Source organism: Sitophilus oryzae, unplaced genomic scaffold (genome assembly GCF_002938485.1).
Source record: "Sitophilus oryzae breed Bouriz unplaced genomic scaffold, Soryzae_2.0 scaffold_909_pilon_pilon, whole genome shotgun sequence".
NCBI classification, from domain to species: domain Eukaryota; kingdom Metazoa; phylum Arthropoda; class Insecta; order Coleoptera; family Curculionidae; genus Sitophilus; species Sitophilus oryzae.
Genome location: NW_022147538.1, coordinates 74,225 through 91,338, shown reverse-complemented (window position 1 = coordinate 91,338; position 17,114 = coordinate 74,225). Strand labels below are relative to the sequence as shown.

Here is a 17,114-nt window from a genome sequence, read left to right as displayed (position 1 = left end):
AATTATCAATTAATAATCGATTTAAGTTTTCAGATATCTTCTATAATAATTAAGATACGATACAAAAAAACTAAATATTTTCAATTTATTTTGTTTACTTTAAAAAATTGTTTTTTAAGTGTGCTAATACAAATGAATAAAATGAGTTACAAAATAATTTAAAACCCAGTTTTCAATGGAATCTGAAATATGATTTTTATTCGTTTTATTGAGGAATATTTAAAAAAATCCAAATAGATCCAGATATTTAAAACAATCACTATTAACTTTGAAAAATATGCTCTAAACAAAGTTTTTTTTGTATCGTATCTTAATTATTATGGAAGCTATCTGAAAACTTAAATCGAATATTAATTGATAATTGGTTCTAATTGGTTATTGATAATAAACCAGTTGTTTATCCAGTGGCGTCGTAAGTACTTAAATAATAATAATAAAAATGTCTTATTTCAATAGCACACCCTGTATCAATATTTATCAAAATTAGAACTTAAATATCTTGGGTAAGGAGGATTCCATATAATTTATCAGATTTAAAATAAAGACTGTCCTAAGGGTAGTTTACTCTTGAATCGAAAAATATCAAACCCCAAAACGTACGTCTTATGAGGTATTGCATTTCTTACCCTGAGCAAAATGTACGTCTTATAGCCATATAAAAAATTAAATTGGCCTCCTGCCAAAAATGAAAATATCGCTCAACAAACAACCAAGATATTGGCTTGTATCCATCTTAAGTGGGACACCCTGTATGTCCTAAACATCTTAACTTTTTAGATACAGGGTGGTAAAATTTTCTTTTTTTTCAAAATATCTCTGATTGTATATTTGATACACGTCTTTCATGCATCAAAATGCTTATTTTGATATACAAAAAAAATCATTTTTTAATTTCCTTCCAGCCGATGCAGAAATGTTTTCCACACAACAGTCACCATATCATATTTTCAGCGATTTGACCCTGAAATGAACTGACTCTAATTTTTTAAGCAAAAACTATACGTCGGACGAAAAAAATCAAGAGACAAAAAATGTTTAGAAATGAATGGAGATTTTGAAAACAATTTTTATTTTAAGAGAAGTCAGTGGTGTACCACTTTTTTCTCCAAAAATATTCAATGTAAAACCAGGTAAAACCCCTATGGACGGGACTGGCTGAAATAAATAAAATTATTTGTACACCAAAAAAGGTATTTGGATACATGGAATACGTGTATCAAATTTCATAAAGATATCTGTAATAAAATCAGAGTTATGAAAAAAAGTTTTTTTTTGGAGAAAAATTTACCATTTTGTATCTCAGAAACTAAGATGTTTGGGACATACATTAATATGAAGTTTTTCTCTTAGAATAGGTCCAAGATTCACGCCCTTAAATATTAGCATGTCATTAAGGAACACCCTGTATAATACAGTTAGAATATTTATACTTTATACAGCAAAATATTAATAAAATATAATTTATACTTTTTCAATTTCCTTCTCATCTATTATATCTTTCTGCCTTAACCTATCACTAGAAATTTGATTACTTTCTATCCATTTTTCTAGGTCACTAGGCAGTTCCGGCTTGTCTCTTCGCGTCGTTTCAACCTCGACATTTTTTGGAACATCCTGTATTAATTCTTTCATTATAATATCGGCATCACATTTGACTAGTCTCAGCCTACACAGTGCTATGGCATTAATAAATTTATCACTACTGATAAATTTGTGTTCGATATAAATATTTTGATTATCCCAGTAAATTATCTAAAAAAGAAGGTAGATACTGTATTATACGGAAAAAAAAACGGCGTCCAGTTAGCTATGAAATGACGATCGATGACATTCTCCATATTAAATTACAGCGATCTCCATTTCATTGCCGCCTTTGACGCCGTTTTTTTAGATAGTGTGGTATATTATAATAAACTACCCGGCACAAAATTCCGCCACTCTAAAATTTTGACTTCATAACTTTTTAATTTGTAATCCGATTTTTATTATTATGGTATTAGTTTGTAAATAAATTTGTTGGCATTATTATACAGGGTGTCCCAATTAATATAGATACAAGCCATTATCTTGGTTGTTTGTTGAGCGATCTTTTTCACTTTTGGCAGAAGGCTGTATGGCTATAAGACGTACATTTTGCCCAGGGTAAGAAATGCGATATCTCATAGACGTACGTTTTAGTGGGGTTTGATATTTTTCGAGTCAAGAGTAAACTACCCTTAGGACAGTATTTATTTCAAATCTGATAAATTATATTGAGTTCTCCTTATCCAAGATACTTAAGTTCTAATTTTGATAAATATTGATACAGGGTGTGTTATTAAAATAAGACATTTTTTTATTATTATTTTTTTAAGTACTTACGACGCCACTGGATAAACAACTGGTTTATTATCAATAACCAATTATAACCAATTATCAATTAATAATCGATTTAAGTTTTCAAATAACCTCCATAATAATTAAGATACGATACAAAAAAACTAAATATTTTCAATTTATTTTGTTTACTTTAAAAAATTGTTTTTTAAGTTTGCTAATACAAATGAATAAAATGAGTTACAAAATAATTTAAAACCCCAGTTTTCAATGGAATCTGAAATATGTTTTATTGAGGAATATTTAAAAAAATCCAAATAGTTATTTAAAACAATCACAATTAACTTTGAAAAATATGGTCTAAACAAAGATCAGATTTGAAATAAATACTGTCCTAAGGGTAGTTTACTCTTGACTCGAAAAATATCAAACCCCATTAAAACGTACGTCTATGAGGTATCGCATTTCTTACCCAGAGCAAAATGTACGTCTTATAGCCATACAGCCTCCTGCCAAAAATGAGAATGATCGCTCAACAATCAATCAAGATATTGGCTTGTATCCATCTTAAGTGGGACACCCTGTATATAAATTCAATATTTTACTTAAAAATGTGTAGCTCATAAAAAAATAGAGATAATGGGATAATTCAAAAAATGAAATGTTAGGAATACATCTAAGATTGCAGAAAAGTGTTTTTTATCCAAAATGCCCGTCTCATTTTTCCACAGGGTGTTTCGAATTTGTTGCAAGAAACAACGTTTTGATTTACCCCGGTATAAACCCACTTAACCAAAAATATAAGCCATTGAAAAAATAAAAAATAATGCCAATAAATTTATCTTCACACTGATACTATAATCATAAAAATCTGATTACAAAGTAAGAAGATATGAAACATCAAACTTAAGTCAAATTTTAGGGTGGCTGAATTTTGTACCAGGGAGTATACAGGGTGGGCCGAATTGTATTCCGGAAACTTCGGCAGCATATTCTACAGATAAAAATAAGTAAAAAAGTTCGTATAAATGTATGTCCTAAAATGCTTAGTTTCGGCAAGTTTCGGAGATACAGGGTGTAGAAGTTTGTTTTTTATTTCGATTTTTTCCAAATAATTTCTGAAGTAACGTCAATATTTGGATGAAAATTGGGGTCTGGGAGTTTTGTGACACGAGAAATTTGATTTTAATATCAAAATTACTTCTATTTGTAGGGGGCGCTTCCTACATGTGTTTTAACAGTTTTGAAGAGTAGTAACTTTTCGTCCGTACCTGTATGAAACCACTGACTAAAAAAATATACATTTCCATTTTATGTCCATAGACTTTTTATGTAAAAAATGTCTCTTGGCAAAAATCGCTACGAGCAACCGTTCTCAAGATATTTAGAATGGAAATAGTCAATACATGTCATTATTGACAAAAAATAAACACGTTGAGTATAATTATTATTTGACTGAAATAATAAATTTTTATTTTTTTAAATTAATCATAAGTTTTGCTGCGAAAAAATGATGACTAGACAGTTTCTGTTGAACTTTTGACACAAAAAGATTTCAAATTTATGATTTCAGTCTAATAACTATTTAATCAACATGTTTAATTTATGTCAATGATGACCGGTATTGAGAATTTCGATTCCAAATATCTCGAGAACCATTACTCGTAGCGATTTTTACACAAAGACGCTTTTATGTAAAAAGTCGTAAATGTATATTTTTTTTACTCAGTAGTTTTATACAGTTAAACCGAAAAGTTATTGCTCTTCAAAACGATAAAGCTACATGTAGGCTTTCCCTACAAATGGGAAGTCTTATTGACATCAAAATCAAATTTCCCATGTCCAAAAACACCCATCCACCAATTTTTCATCAAATATTGACGTTACTTCAGTGAATATGGAAAAAATCCGAACTAAATAAAACTTCTACACCCTCAATCTCAAAACTAGGTATTTTACGACATAAATTTCTACGAACTTTTTTACTTATTTTTATCTGCAGAATATGCTGCCGAAGTTTCCGAAATACAGTTCGGACCACCCTGTAGAATATTTATCTGTGGTATTATAGTGCTATCCTTAAAAAATAATGATGGTGTATACACTACCTTTGTACTTATTTGGTATCTACTAAATACTCTAATAAATCTTCTATATCTGATAGTTGTAGCACCAGCAAACAGGGATCCACCTTTAGCAACTATATTCCTATATAAGCCAGTCCTTTCATAGAAGTCTATTTTGGCAAAATCCAACTCTCTGAGGTATCTAGCATTGTTCATATGATTTAAGTAGTAGTCGATATCTGTAGACAAACAAATACCTGAAATGCAAAAAAGAAATCCTTTTATTTATATGGTAAAAGCCATTTTTTTAAGGATTTGAAGTTTGAAGCAACAGGAGCAGTTATTAAAAACTATATATACAGGGTCCGGCAATAGTGCGTCGGGTAAACTTAAAGTATGTACTAGGATGTATTTCAGGAAAATATTTTAACTTCTATAGGGTGGCTCAAAAAAGTGTCAGTGGATCGGGATGATTTTTTTTAAATGGAACACCCTGTATATTATTGCATTTTTGGCTTCCTTTCAGATCACTTTACATAATCCTAAGACATGAGTAATTATATTTCGATAATTTCTGAGATATTAATAAATAAATAAAAATTATATATTTTTCTGCAATTCTTAAAAAAAATTATTAATAATACAAGAACTGTTCTGAAATCAAAACTATATTAGATATTTACTTTAGATGGTATGAACTTACTTTCCTATAAATATGAAAATCGTAAATTATACCGGATGTTCAAAATTCTACGCTAAACTTTCTAAAATATAAAATAATTTTACTTTGTTTTTTTAAATGGAACACCCTGTATATTATTTTTTCAATAGATGGAGAATTAAAAAATGAACATTTTTTGCATTTAGCGTTTCAAAAATGTTAACGGTTTCGCAGACATTCCCGGTTTTGTATTTCATATGGCATTTTCCACAGTAAATTTTTATCAAAGCCACCCAATGATTTTTCTTTCGTATTTTACCATTGAAAGCGCCATATGAAATAATATTGCGTGTATCCGAAAAACTATTAAAATTTTTGAAATACTTTAAATCCAAAAAGTGTTCGTTTTTAATTCTCCATCAAACAAAAAAGTAATATACAGGGTCTTCCATTTAAAAAAATCAAGAAAAATTATTTTATATTTTTGAAAGTTTGGCGTAAAATATTGAACATCCTGTATGATTTACGATTACCATATTTATAGCAAAGTAAGAACAGATCATCTAAAGTAAATATCTAATATAGTTTTGATTTCAGAACAGTTCTTGTATTACAACTATTTTTTTAAGAAGGGGATGAAAAAATGTATATTTTGATTTATTTATTAATATCTTTGAAACTATCGAAATAGATTACTCATATCTTAGGATTATGTAAATCTGAACCAAAATACAATATCTGCAAGTGTTCCATTAAAAAATCATCGATCCATGCACACTTGCTACCTATAAGTTAAATATTTTCCTGAAATTCATCCTGGTACATACTTTAGGCCTGCACTTAAACAAAATTCTCAAGTTTTTTTTATTCTAGGAGCTACAGATGCCCGACGCACTATTGCCGGACCCTGTATATAAAAAGAAGGATAGTATTGATAAGGATCATTGAAAAATAATAAATGAAAAGTTGATAAAAAAACAAATGTCGAAAAGCATGGTACCACTGTTTGGCGAATTTTGAAGAAGCATAATTTTAAGTTTTTTAGGTATTCCGAACATTTTAATATAAAAAATAGCATTTTAATATAAAAATAAAGCATTTTTCCTTATAAAACGAAGTTATTATAGGTAAATGAAGTTATATATAGGTAAGTGCTTGTTTTATTGTAATTAGATATTAAATACTTATTGTTCATTATACCGGGTATTTGTAGAATATGGCTTACCCAAATAATAAACAAGATTTGGTACGTTAGTCTATGACATAAATCAGGGTTGATTGACGTATTCAATTGTTTTCGGTCACTTCCTGTTTTACCGGAAATTAATACAACTTTTGATTTTTAAATGACACCCTCGGTATTTTTTACCTTAATCGATAGAAAATGACAATCTGAATATAATGACATATCAATTGTAAACTTTTGACATTCTCGCTTAAAAAATGTATTTTAAATATCAATCTAGCTAGAGTACCATGGCTGTGTTAAACACACTAATTTTTAATCAAAGAGTCTTGGAAAAATAAATTTGATAGTCTAATGTTTTTCGTGTCCTGTCCTGGCCGGTTAAAAGATGTCCAAATCGTGTTTTTAATCATAACTCAATTTTTTCAAATGAAACGAGGGTGGTTCATTAGAATATTTTAAAAAGCATTTTTTACGAATAATTGGGTACCACACACCTGGTACCGTATGATCGAAATAAAAACGGCGTCCAGTTAGCTTGGAAATGACGATCGATGACAGTCCCTGTATAATTTTACCTATAAAATGACACCAATCTGCATTTCATAGCCATCACTGACGCTGTTTTTTTTCGATCATACGCCGGTATTTCGAGTCAAATTCTAGTTACATTTATGACTATGGCCACAGAATATCTAGCTACGCAACAGAAGCCTCGTTACATGTATAAAATTGTAGGTAGCAAAAGGAGACAGGCTTTTAAAGCCTGTCTCCAAATCAGATATTTTGATGCGGTAGTTTCGCTACTACATAATAGAGGGCAATAAATTTAAAAGAAAACAGTTTTCTACAAACAAAATTTAAAAGAATTTTGTGCAGTATTGCCATTAATGTAATTCATATCGTAATACTTCACAATCTAAAGCCTACCTTCAAATTTGCTACATCATTTAAACATATTAAAGTAGATCAGAGCTGTTTTTTTCAATTTGCCATGTTAGTTGGAATTAAATCTTATTAGCTAAATTACAATCACTTCCTGACGTTTGATTGTATAATTGAATCCTGAATTTTCATTGTAATTCGGCGACAATATAATAAGTGTTGTTCTACTGTATATGTATGTATTATGATACCACTTCCTGACGTTCGATTGTATTCATACCAAGTTCATATCGTATAATCGGGAAAAAACGGCGTTAGCGATGGCTACGAATATCGCTGTCATTTTATATGTAAATTTATATGGGAAATGTCATCGATCGTCCTTTTCCAGCCAACTGGATGCCGTTTTTTTCGGTATCATACGGTATTTGATATATACTTATATTTCATGACATTACAATATTATGGTACCATGAAGCATATCAAGTGATATCATAATATAGTACCATATTACGATACATAGCGTTCGATTGGGCTTAAACTCGGTATACTATATCTTCAGTGACATTGTAATATTATGGTACCATGGAGCATATAAAGTGGTACCTTCTATAGTACCATATTTGATGACATAGCAATATTAGGTACATGGCGGCAATAGGGCTTAAACTTGGTATACTACGTATTTTCAGTGACATTGTAATATGATGGTACTATGATGCATATAAAGTGGAGTACTTTAAAATAGTACCATATTTCAATACCATTTCCTGGCAGTTCGATTGAGCTCATATTTGATATATACTTGTGTGTATTTTTTGACGACATTGCATTATTATGGTACCATGAAGCATATCAGCTGGTACCATAATATGAAATACTATATTACGTACATGGCGTTCGATTGGGCTTAAACTTCGGATACTACGTATTTTCGGTGACATTGATGTAATATGATACTATGCATATAAAGTGGTACCTTAATATAGTACCATATTACGATACCATTTCCTGGCGTTCGATTGTTCTTAAATTTGATATACTACGGATCTTCGGTGACATTGCAATATTATGGTACCTTTAAGCACATCGAGTGGTACCATAATATAGTACACTATTATGATATCATCTCCTGGAGTTCGATTGGGCCCAAATTTGGTATACTTGCGTTTCTTTATAAAAGATTTGTTTAATTAATAATAATTTTAATTTATTTTACGAATTTTAATTTATTGTTCGATGTCGTGACAGCAACTTTTATGCCGAACTAATATATTATTAATTGTACCTGTGTCACTTTTTAAAATCTACCTAGTCTATATAAATCACGTGGCAAACGGAAGAAATTTGTTATTATAGTATTTTTAGTCAGTTAACATTTTTTGTACTGCATTTTAATAAATTATTTCCATTATTATTAAACTTATATTTCATTACTAACGTTCAGCATTAATAAATATCACTATCAATCGCCCTCTATATGTATTATTAATTTTAAAAGGTAATTAAAAGGTATTTTCTTAGTTAACATTATTAGGGTAGTGTATATTAAAAATGTATATGTTTTGTAATAATATACTTAAAACTATTTTAATAGCCAAAGGAATAATTTATATAAGTGTATCTGACAAGAAAAGAAGAATAGAAAGAAACACATACTGCTTTATACACAATAAAAAGAATGGGATGTCAATTCAAGTCTTTTTGAACCTGGCAACTGTGCATATTTAGCCGAGCTACAAGGCCGTCGACGATCCGTCGATCCAAAACCGAAAGTTCAAAATTTCTAATTATATTCTGATTATGATATTGTCGCGCCATCTAGTATTCTATTTGTGCAATTTTAGCTCTTTCATTTCGAGTATTTTTCTGTTGCGTAGCTAGATATTCTGTGCTATGGCCCTCTAAATAGAAGTTGAAAATGCATTTTTTTTTAAATTGAAAATATCAAAACTTGACATATGTTCTGTTATTCTATTCAGAGTCATTTTTTATCAAATGAAGTGACAAAATATCGAGGGTGACATTTAAAAAACAAAAATTGTAGTCATTTCCGATGAAACAGGAAGTGATCGAAAACAATTGAATACGTCAATCAATCCTAATTTATGCCATATATGTACTAACATACCAAATCTCGTTTTTTATCTGAAAAAATAAAAAAAAAGTTACAGGGGTTATAGAGCCACTTTTGAGAAACACCCGGTATATTGATATAAATGCGAATTGAACTTATCACTCTCTGTACTCTGTCGAAAACGTATATGGTAATAAAAACTTTTTTTTAAACAACCCTATTTTTTTGAGCATAAAACTAAGACTTTTTCTAACTGATGACATATTTATTTTTCAAAAAAAATAACAAATATATTTCAAAAAAAAGTATTCAACTTACCGGTAATTAGTGTTTTGTCCAAAATAAATTTCCTCTTTTTGAAGAATTTGGCACCGACCACACACAACAAAATCCTCAGAAAATAATGTAACTCGATCAAAAAGTAGAATCCGACCACCAACCCCGCCAAACTGAGCACCAGCGAACAAATATCGATCATTTTTCTTCTATTTTTTCAAATTCAATCCTCATTTTTGTTGATGTTTCTTGCAGTCTTGATACATCTAACTAACGGGCTGCCCTGTATGTGTCTTCTATACAGCTGCAACTGTTGTGGTCCTGAAACACTTTGATTTAGCAATTTTATTATTTAACAGCGCAAGAAAAAATACCGGATGACTTTTACGGGCGCTGATATTTATGGGGATATTGACAAACGCGATGTTTTTATTCCAAAAAGCGTCTGCGCCAACGAATTTTCACGTGGGCTTGCTATTGATATTTTAATTTACCTCTTAATTGTTTTTTTTTTCTAATATAACTATTAGACTTTAGATGCTAGTTAATTTTTCATCTATGTGTAATTAATAAGTATGCATTCATAAAGAAAATGCATACTTATGATAAATTTATTGATAAAATACGAATACGCTCAAATGTAAAAAAACGCAACGAAAAATTTTTTGATCTAGTTTAAAATGTTAAGGGCTAAAAATATTGTTTTTAGTTTTAGCCCTATTTTCATGATTCTTTTACCAAATTGTACACAGGGTGTCCCAGGCTGAGCGTGCATTAGAAGTTTCTAATGAACTACAATATCTAAATCGGAAATTTTTTGCACATTACTGTTTCACAACGAGATCTATCGATTAAAAATACTTTCAATATGGCGCTACTTCCGGATATACCGGAAGTTGACAGCAACTTTCTTATTTTAAATGGGTTCTCCCATTTTTTATTACATACTTAAATTCTCTGTAAAATTTTATGAATTTTGATATCAACAACTCTCTACCTAACATTAAGTGTTTTTTTGAAAAAAAATATTAAAAATTTTTGGAGGAAAAAACTGTTAGTCAAAAAAATATGTATAGCCTAAAGGGCAAATTTAGAGAAGACATGTGGCTATTCTATTTCAAAAATTAAATTGTTTAAATGTTATATAATATTGGCCGTAGCTGTCATGGAATTGAGCGATTATTTTTTTTTTAATTCATTAGTTTTTGATATACATGTTCCTATACCTAAAATAAATCGTTTTTAAGTTATTTAAGATTTTAGATGATTTTGATGTTATTACAAATTTTTTTGCAAATATTATACCTAATCTTAAATTGAAAACCGCGTTTTGCTAGCTACTGTATTTCGGAGTTACGATTTTTTTAAATTTTTAACCCCCTCCCATACTATTACATAGTTATTTTTTTTAGACAATAAACTAAATATTTCGAGGGCGTCGTGAGAGAAATGATCAACTCTGTAAATAACAGACACCCTAATATTTATACACAGTTTGCCGAAAAATTCATGAAAATAGGGATTTAAATATAAAAATATTTTATATTAACACTTTTTAAAATATAAATATGACGTTTTTTGCATCTGAGGTTATAATCTTGATTGAAAAAAATGCCATTGATGCCTGAAAAATTCACTAAACACAAACACATACCGTATAATGGGAAGAAACAAGTCAAAGACGGTTGGACAATGACAATCGATGATAATTTTGGTGAGGTCAAGCCCTAGACGTCATTTACTAAAGATTGACATAGAAATTGACGTCTAGAGACTGACCTCGCCAAAAATTATCATCTCAGATTGTCATTCTCCAGCCGTCTTTGACGCCGTTTTTTTTCGATCAGATGCTATTACGGACAAATGCATTTTAAAATTTAATAACTTATGAGTCAAACGTTTAAAAATAAAATAAAAGTTCATTTTCTCCGAATTTATAAATAGTAAGTCATACATCGTGACATAGTATTTCATAATTTTCAATGTTCTTATATTTTTATTTCACCATACCCGACTAATATTTTTCAGAATATTTTGTCACTTTAATAAACAATAAAGAAGCTTTATACGTATAAGCAGTGTAGTTTAAATTGAAATTTTTATGTTAAACCCAAGAAGATACACTATACAGGGTGGTCCGAACTGTATTTCGGAAACTTCGGCAGCATATTCTGCAGATAAAAATAAGTAAAAAAGTTTGTATAAGTGTATGTCCTAAAATGCTTAGTTTCGGAGATACAGGGTGTGGAACTTTTCCAAATAATTTCTGTAGTAACGTCAATATTTGGATCAAAATTGGCGTCTGGGAGACTCCTATTTGTAGGGGGCGCCACCTTAGCCACGTACATGTGTTTTAACTGATTTGAAGAGTAATAACTTTTCGTTCGTACCTGTATAAAGCTATTGAGTGAAAAAATATACATTTCCGTGACTTTTTACGTAAAAAATGTCTCTTGGTAAAGGTAACTATTCAGTTAGTAAAGGTAACTAGTTTCAGTCTAATAACTATTTAGTAAATATGTTTGTTGGTTATGTCAATGATGACAGGTATTGATCATGGTACAAAGAAAACAATGTATGATCGATAGCGGCTCCAATTTCGTTAAGTTTGCGCATACCACCTGTGACGTCATACGCCATACAAAAAAATATCCATTTCAATTACCACTAATAAAAAAAAGACCTAAAATAGGGAAGAATTAGGACATAACCCCAAAAGTTATGTTTTGACATCGAATTAAAAAAATTATTTTCACATTTTGACACAATCAAATTTCACAGATGACACAATCTGTTTGACAATTTGAAATTGGCGCGCAGAGCTTGCCGACCAATGGTGCCGTTTATATCACCTGTGACGTAGTGACCAACCTGCGCAATATCATACCTTGTATTCTTGTACCATGGGTATTGATCACCTTGACTTCCTAGAGAAGATTGATCACCTTGACTTCCAAATATCTCGAGAACCATTACTCGTAGCGATTTTTACCAAGAGACCTTTTTCGCGTAAAAAACGTCGTAAATGTATATTTTTTTACTCAGTAGTTTTATACAAGTACGAACGAAAAGTTATTAGCCTTCAAACCAGTTAAAAAATGTGTCGGTTGCTCCCTCTACGCGCAGGATTAATATTGACATCAAAATCAAATTTCTCATGTCAAAAAAACTCCCAGACGCCAATTTTCATCCAAATATTGACGTTAATTCATAAATTATTTGGAAAAAATCGAAATAAAAAATGAAATTTCTACACTCTCTATCTCCGAAACTAAGCATTTTAGGGCATACATTTATATGTTTTCGGAATTTCCGAGTTTCCGGAATACAGTTCGGACCACTCTGTATAACTATTACAAAACAATTTTGTTGCAATTTCTCATCTTTTTGTATCCTATGACATTTAGGCATTTTTTATTACTTTCGTTTAGTGAGTCAAACTTTGTAATCGTGTAATCTTAATTACAAGAAACATAATTATTTTGAAGATAAATTTTAGATTTTAGTAATTAGCGTTCTTCTAATAGGTAGGTATATGTTTACATCTTTCTGAAAAATAAATAAATCGTTGACTTCTGCACTAAATTCCTACTTCCGACGCACCTCATGAATATTTTTGGGCAGCTTTCATAACAACCTTAGCGGGCATTACAACATTAAGAATTTTTCCATTCTTTATATAATTTAGATTAGTGAAAAGAATTCCCATTTCACCAAAGTACCACATATCATTATAGACAACATTTGTAGTCCAATAACAAAAAATCTTCCATCAGTAACTTATATAACAGTAATTTATATCATTTTTAACTTGAATAATTCATCTACTTCATATGGGGATATAATAATATCAACACACAAGAGGGTGTGGTCTCGGTCATAGGTACAATGGGTATACAACAAAACTGAGTATCAACTATTATAATGTTCGGTATACAGCAGCGAAGCTTCCATTGATACGGGTGACGCGTCGCATCCCTTATCCTAAGATCTCCTATAATAAATTAAAATTTCTCAATATACCGGGTGTCCCAGAAATAAGTGCAAGTATTTTAAGGGCTGGTGGATCTCGATAAAAGAAACATATTTTCCCTTTATCGTTTTTCAAATAAGTCCAAAATAACGGAGTTATTTTACTTTGAAAATTTCTAAAAAAAATTTTTTTTGTTAAAATTTTGAGAACCACTGGATCTTTTCTGGATTTTCTTTCTTGTAAATTCAATCTAATACCTATGTTGCCATATTATCAAGAAATTATGTTTTTTACTAAAAACTAAAAAAAAAATCCAAAAAATTTTTCAAAAAGTTTCGAATTTTTAAAAAAAAAAATCCCGAAAAAACCATCATAGGCGTGTTTGTGGGGTTGAACTATACTACCAGTTAAAATATTTGCACTTATTTCTTGGACACCCTGTATTTATTAAAATAATTGAATTCAAATTACTTATATTTTTCTTACTAATAGAAAAATGTATGGAATGAAAAAAAATGGAAAATTCTGCAAATAAAAATAATTAAAAAAGTTCATATAAATGTACATATGTCTAAAATGTTTTGTTTCGGAGATACATGGTGAGAAGTTTCATTTTTATTTCGATTTTTTCCAATTAAATTCTGAAGTAAACTCAATATTTGGATGAAAATTGGTATCTGGAAGTTTTTTGACATGAGAAATTTGATTTTGATGTCACTATGACTCCTACTTGTAGAGGACACCACCTACATATTTTTTAACTGGTTTGAAGACTTTGTTGACAACTTTTCGTCCGTACCTGTATAAAACTACTGAGTAAAAAAATATATATTTACGATATTTTTTTACTTAAAAAATTAAATCGCTACGAATAATGGTTCTCGAGATATTTGGAATCTAAATTATCAATACCTATCATCATTAACATAAACGTGTCGACTGAATACCGTATAATCGAATAAAAACGGCGTCAGCGATGGCTATGAAATGAAGATCGCTGTCATTTTATATGTAAAATTATATGGGAAATATCATCGATCGTCATTTCATAGCCATCGCTGACGCCGTTTTTATTCGATCATACGGTAGTTATTAGATGACTGAAATCATAAATTTGAAATAATGTTCGATAAAGTTCAATAATGTTCGAAAAGAAAAAGTTCAATAGAAATTGTTTTATCATCATTTTTTCGAAGAAAAAAGAGAAATTTATGATTAATTTAGAAAAAATAACAATTCCCAAATTTATCATTTCAGTCAAATAACTCAAATCTACTCAACATATGTTTATTTTTTCTCAATAATGACATGTATTGATTAATTTTATTCTAAATATCTTGAGAACAATTGCTCGTAGCGATTTTTACCAAGAGACATTTTTTACGTAAGAAACGTCGTTAATGTATATTTTTTACTCAGTACTTTTATACAGGTACGGATGAAAAGTTATTACTCTTCAAACCAGTTAAAAAATATGTAGGTAGCGTCAAATTTCTCATATCATTGGTATAAATGTAGAAAAAAAAAACTGTATTCTTGTGCAAAACATATCTCCAAGATATTAAAAAATTGAAGAATGGAAGTATTTAACCAAAATATAAAAAAAAGAAAGTACACATTCTCATCTCATAAAACCACAAATGATGTTATAAAGAACAATAATAAAAGTGGTTCACTAAAAAAACTGGTTTAAACGGGGACATGTGGGTATTGCTTTTGATTTCCTTCTGCACTTGATCATTTAACCGACATGAAAGGCTCTCGAATAGATGGATTATGAAGAGACATTTTTCTTATGAAAATGAAATCAAAGCAATTAAAAATTAAAAATAGTTATTGTATATGTAAGGTGTATTTTTAGCAGCAAAGCAGTTGTATTTTTCTCATTAAATGATACAGGGTGTTTAAATATTCCGTAGACATAGAACTACTACGTATTTTTGAAATAAAAATAATAAGTTCATTGGACATAATTTTCCTCTATATAAAAGTACAACCTAACCGATTTTATTGAAAGGGTATAGCCGGATTAATATGGGGAAATCTACCCCGCGGCTTTTTTGACTCGCACCTAAATTAAACAGTTTTCGGGATTTTCAAAAAAAAAATGTTTTTTCAATTTTATTTTTATAGTAAAATTCAAAATTAATTAATGATGATTTTTTTCAAGACATGAAAAAATAATATGATCATGATTCTTAAACGAAAAGCCGATTTTTAGCGGAGGAAAGAAAATTAAAATCTTCATTTTTTTAAACTTTGTGAAATATGTCACTCATTAAAAATCGCCAGAAAATGTATTTTATACTTTTTTACACTCAGGAATTTTTTAGAATTTTTTGAAATGGTGGAACAATATGAAAAAAATTAAAAACTCGTTTTTTTCTAAAATCTCGGACTCATTTTTTGATAATAATCTGTATGTTTATTTCTGACAAGGATGTATTTTTAATGAAAAAATATTTTCTACGCAATTTTTTAAACCAAACAAAAATATAAGTTAGGTAAAACCTGTGGTAAAACAGAAGATTTTAGAAAAAAATGAGTTTTTAATTTTTCACCACTTCAAAAAATTCTAAAAAATTCCTGAGTGTATAATAGACATTTTCTGACGATTTTTAGTGAGTGACATATTTGAGAAAGTTAAAGTTTTTTGAAAATCTCGATAACCGTTTGAGTCAAAGAGCTAAAAATTTAGGTGAATTATTTTGACAAAAAAGCCGCGGGGCAGATTTCCCATATTAATCCGGCTATACCCTTTGGGGTGCTTATGTTTTTTTAAGCACTTTATCATTTGATTTTCAAAAGAAAAAATATACGAAGGGTCAATAAACTACCCCACCCCTACACAAATTTTAGTAAAAATATTCCACCGACGACTGATTTTTTTTCCGTAAAATGTTCCTAGTATTTACTACATTTTTTGTACGATCGAAAAAAAAACGGCGTCCAGTTAGCTTGGAAATGATTCATTTCCCATATAATTTTACATATAAAAAAAATGACAGCGATTTTCATTTCATAGCCATCGCTGACGCCGTTTTTATTCAATCGTACGGTTAGTTGTTGTTATTATAATCTAATGTGATTATTACTAATAATTAATACTAATGATAAATGACTTATAAACTAATGATGTTGCTAATGTCCCAGCTATAAACTACATAGTTATATTTTGACTCTCGAATTAAAAAGTGCATCCTATCGACTCTAGCTATTTTTATTTTTGTGATATACATATATAGAAATATCAAAATAAAGCAATTTTTAGAATTACTTCCATGTACGTGCAGGATGATTAAAAAATGTTTATACGATTCTTAATAAAAACAATTATTTAAAACAACTTACCTGTCTGTTAAAAATAATTAACTTCGTGAAATAACTAATTGTGCACTAACAGTATTTTCGTAAATTTTAAAAACCTGTATAACTTAAAGTATAAATAAAAAATATGTCAATATATATTATGTGTATCATACTATTATTTTGCTATCATTAACAAGCTCTTTTTATTAATAAACCATCTGTACATATAGAATAACATACTCAACATGCATGATGCTAACTGAATCTTACCAAAATAAGTTCATTAATAATTTATGGCTTAAATGGTTTTTTAAATGTTGCAATAGAGTTACGTGTATTTCGGTTGCGAATCAAGGCTGATTCAG

The 17,114-nt window shown here is 29.5% G+C and overlaps 1 protein-coding gene across 3 annotated transcripts; it reads right to left on the bottom strand.

The window, feature by feature from the left end:
* Window positions 1–1,365: 1,365 nt before the first annotated feature.
* On the bottom strand, window positions 1,366–17,105 carry LOC115890727 (protein THEM6-like). 3 transcript variants are annotated; one of them, XM_030911032.1, is made up of 4 exons: window positions 16,792–17,105; window positions 9,510–9,788; window positions 4,425–4,639; window positions 1,366–1,752 (listed from the first exon to the last, which is right to left on the bottom strand). In XM_030911032.1, exons 2-4 carry the CDS (start codon window positions 9,667–9,669, stop codon window positions 1,462–1,464), a joined length of 666 nt encoding a protein of 221 aa, XP_030766892.1. In that variant the 5' UTR covers window positions 9,670–9,788; window positions 16,792–17,105; the 3' UTR covers window positions 1,366–1,461. The 3 variants fall into 3 exon arrangements, with proteins under 3 accessions (XP_030766892.1, XP_030766894.1, XP_030766893.1); XM_030911034.1 differs by lacking the exon at window positions 16,792–17,105 and adding an exon at window positions 13,071–13,447; XM_030911033.1 differs by lacking the exon at window positions 16,792–17,105 and adding an exon at window positions 9,842–10,199.
* Window positions 17,106–17,114: the final 9 nt, after the last annotated feature.

Bases quoted from the DNA above. Each gene is read 5' to 3' on its own strand.
- LOC115890727 (XM_030911032.1), bottom strand. From the start codon at position 9,669: ATGATCGATATTTGTTCGCTGGTGCTCAGTTTGGCGGGGTTGGTGGTC. The intron at 4,640-9,509 runs GTAAGTTGAATA...TTTGCATTTCAG, and splicing joins GGACAAAACACTAATTACCG to GTATTTGTTTGTCTACAGAT. The intron at 1,753-4,424 runs GTAGTGTATACA...CTTCTTTTTTAG, and splicing joins GATACCAAATAAGTACAAAG to ATAATTTACTGGGATAATCA.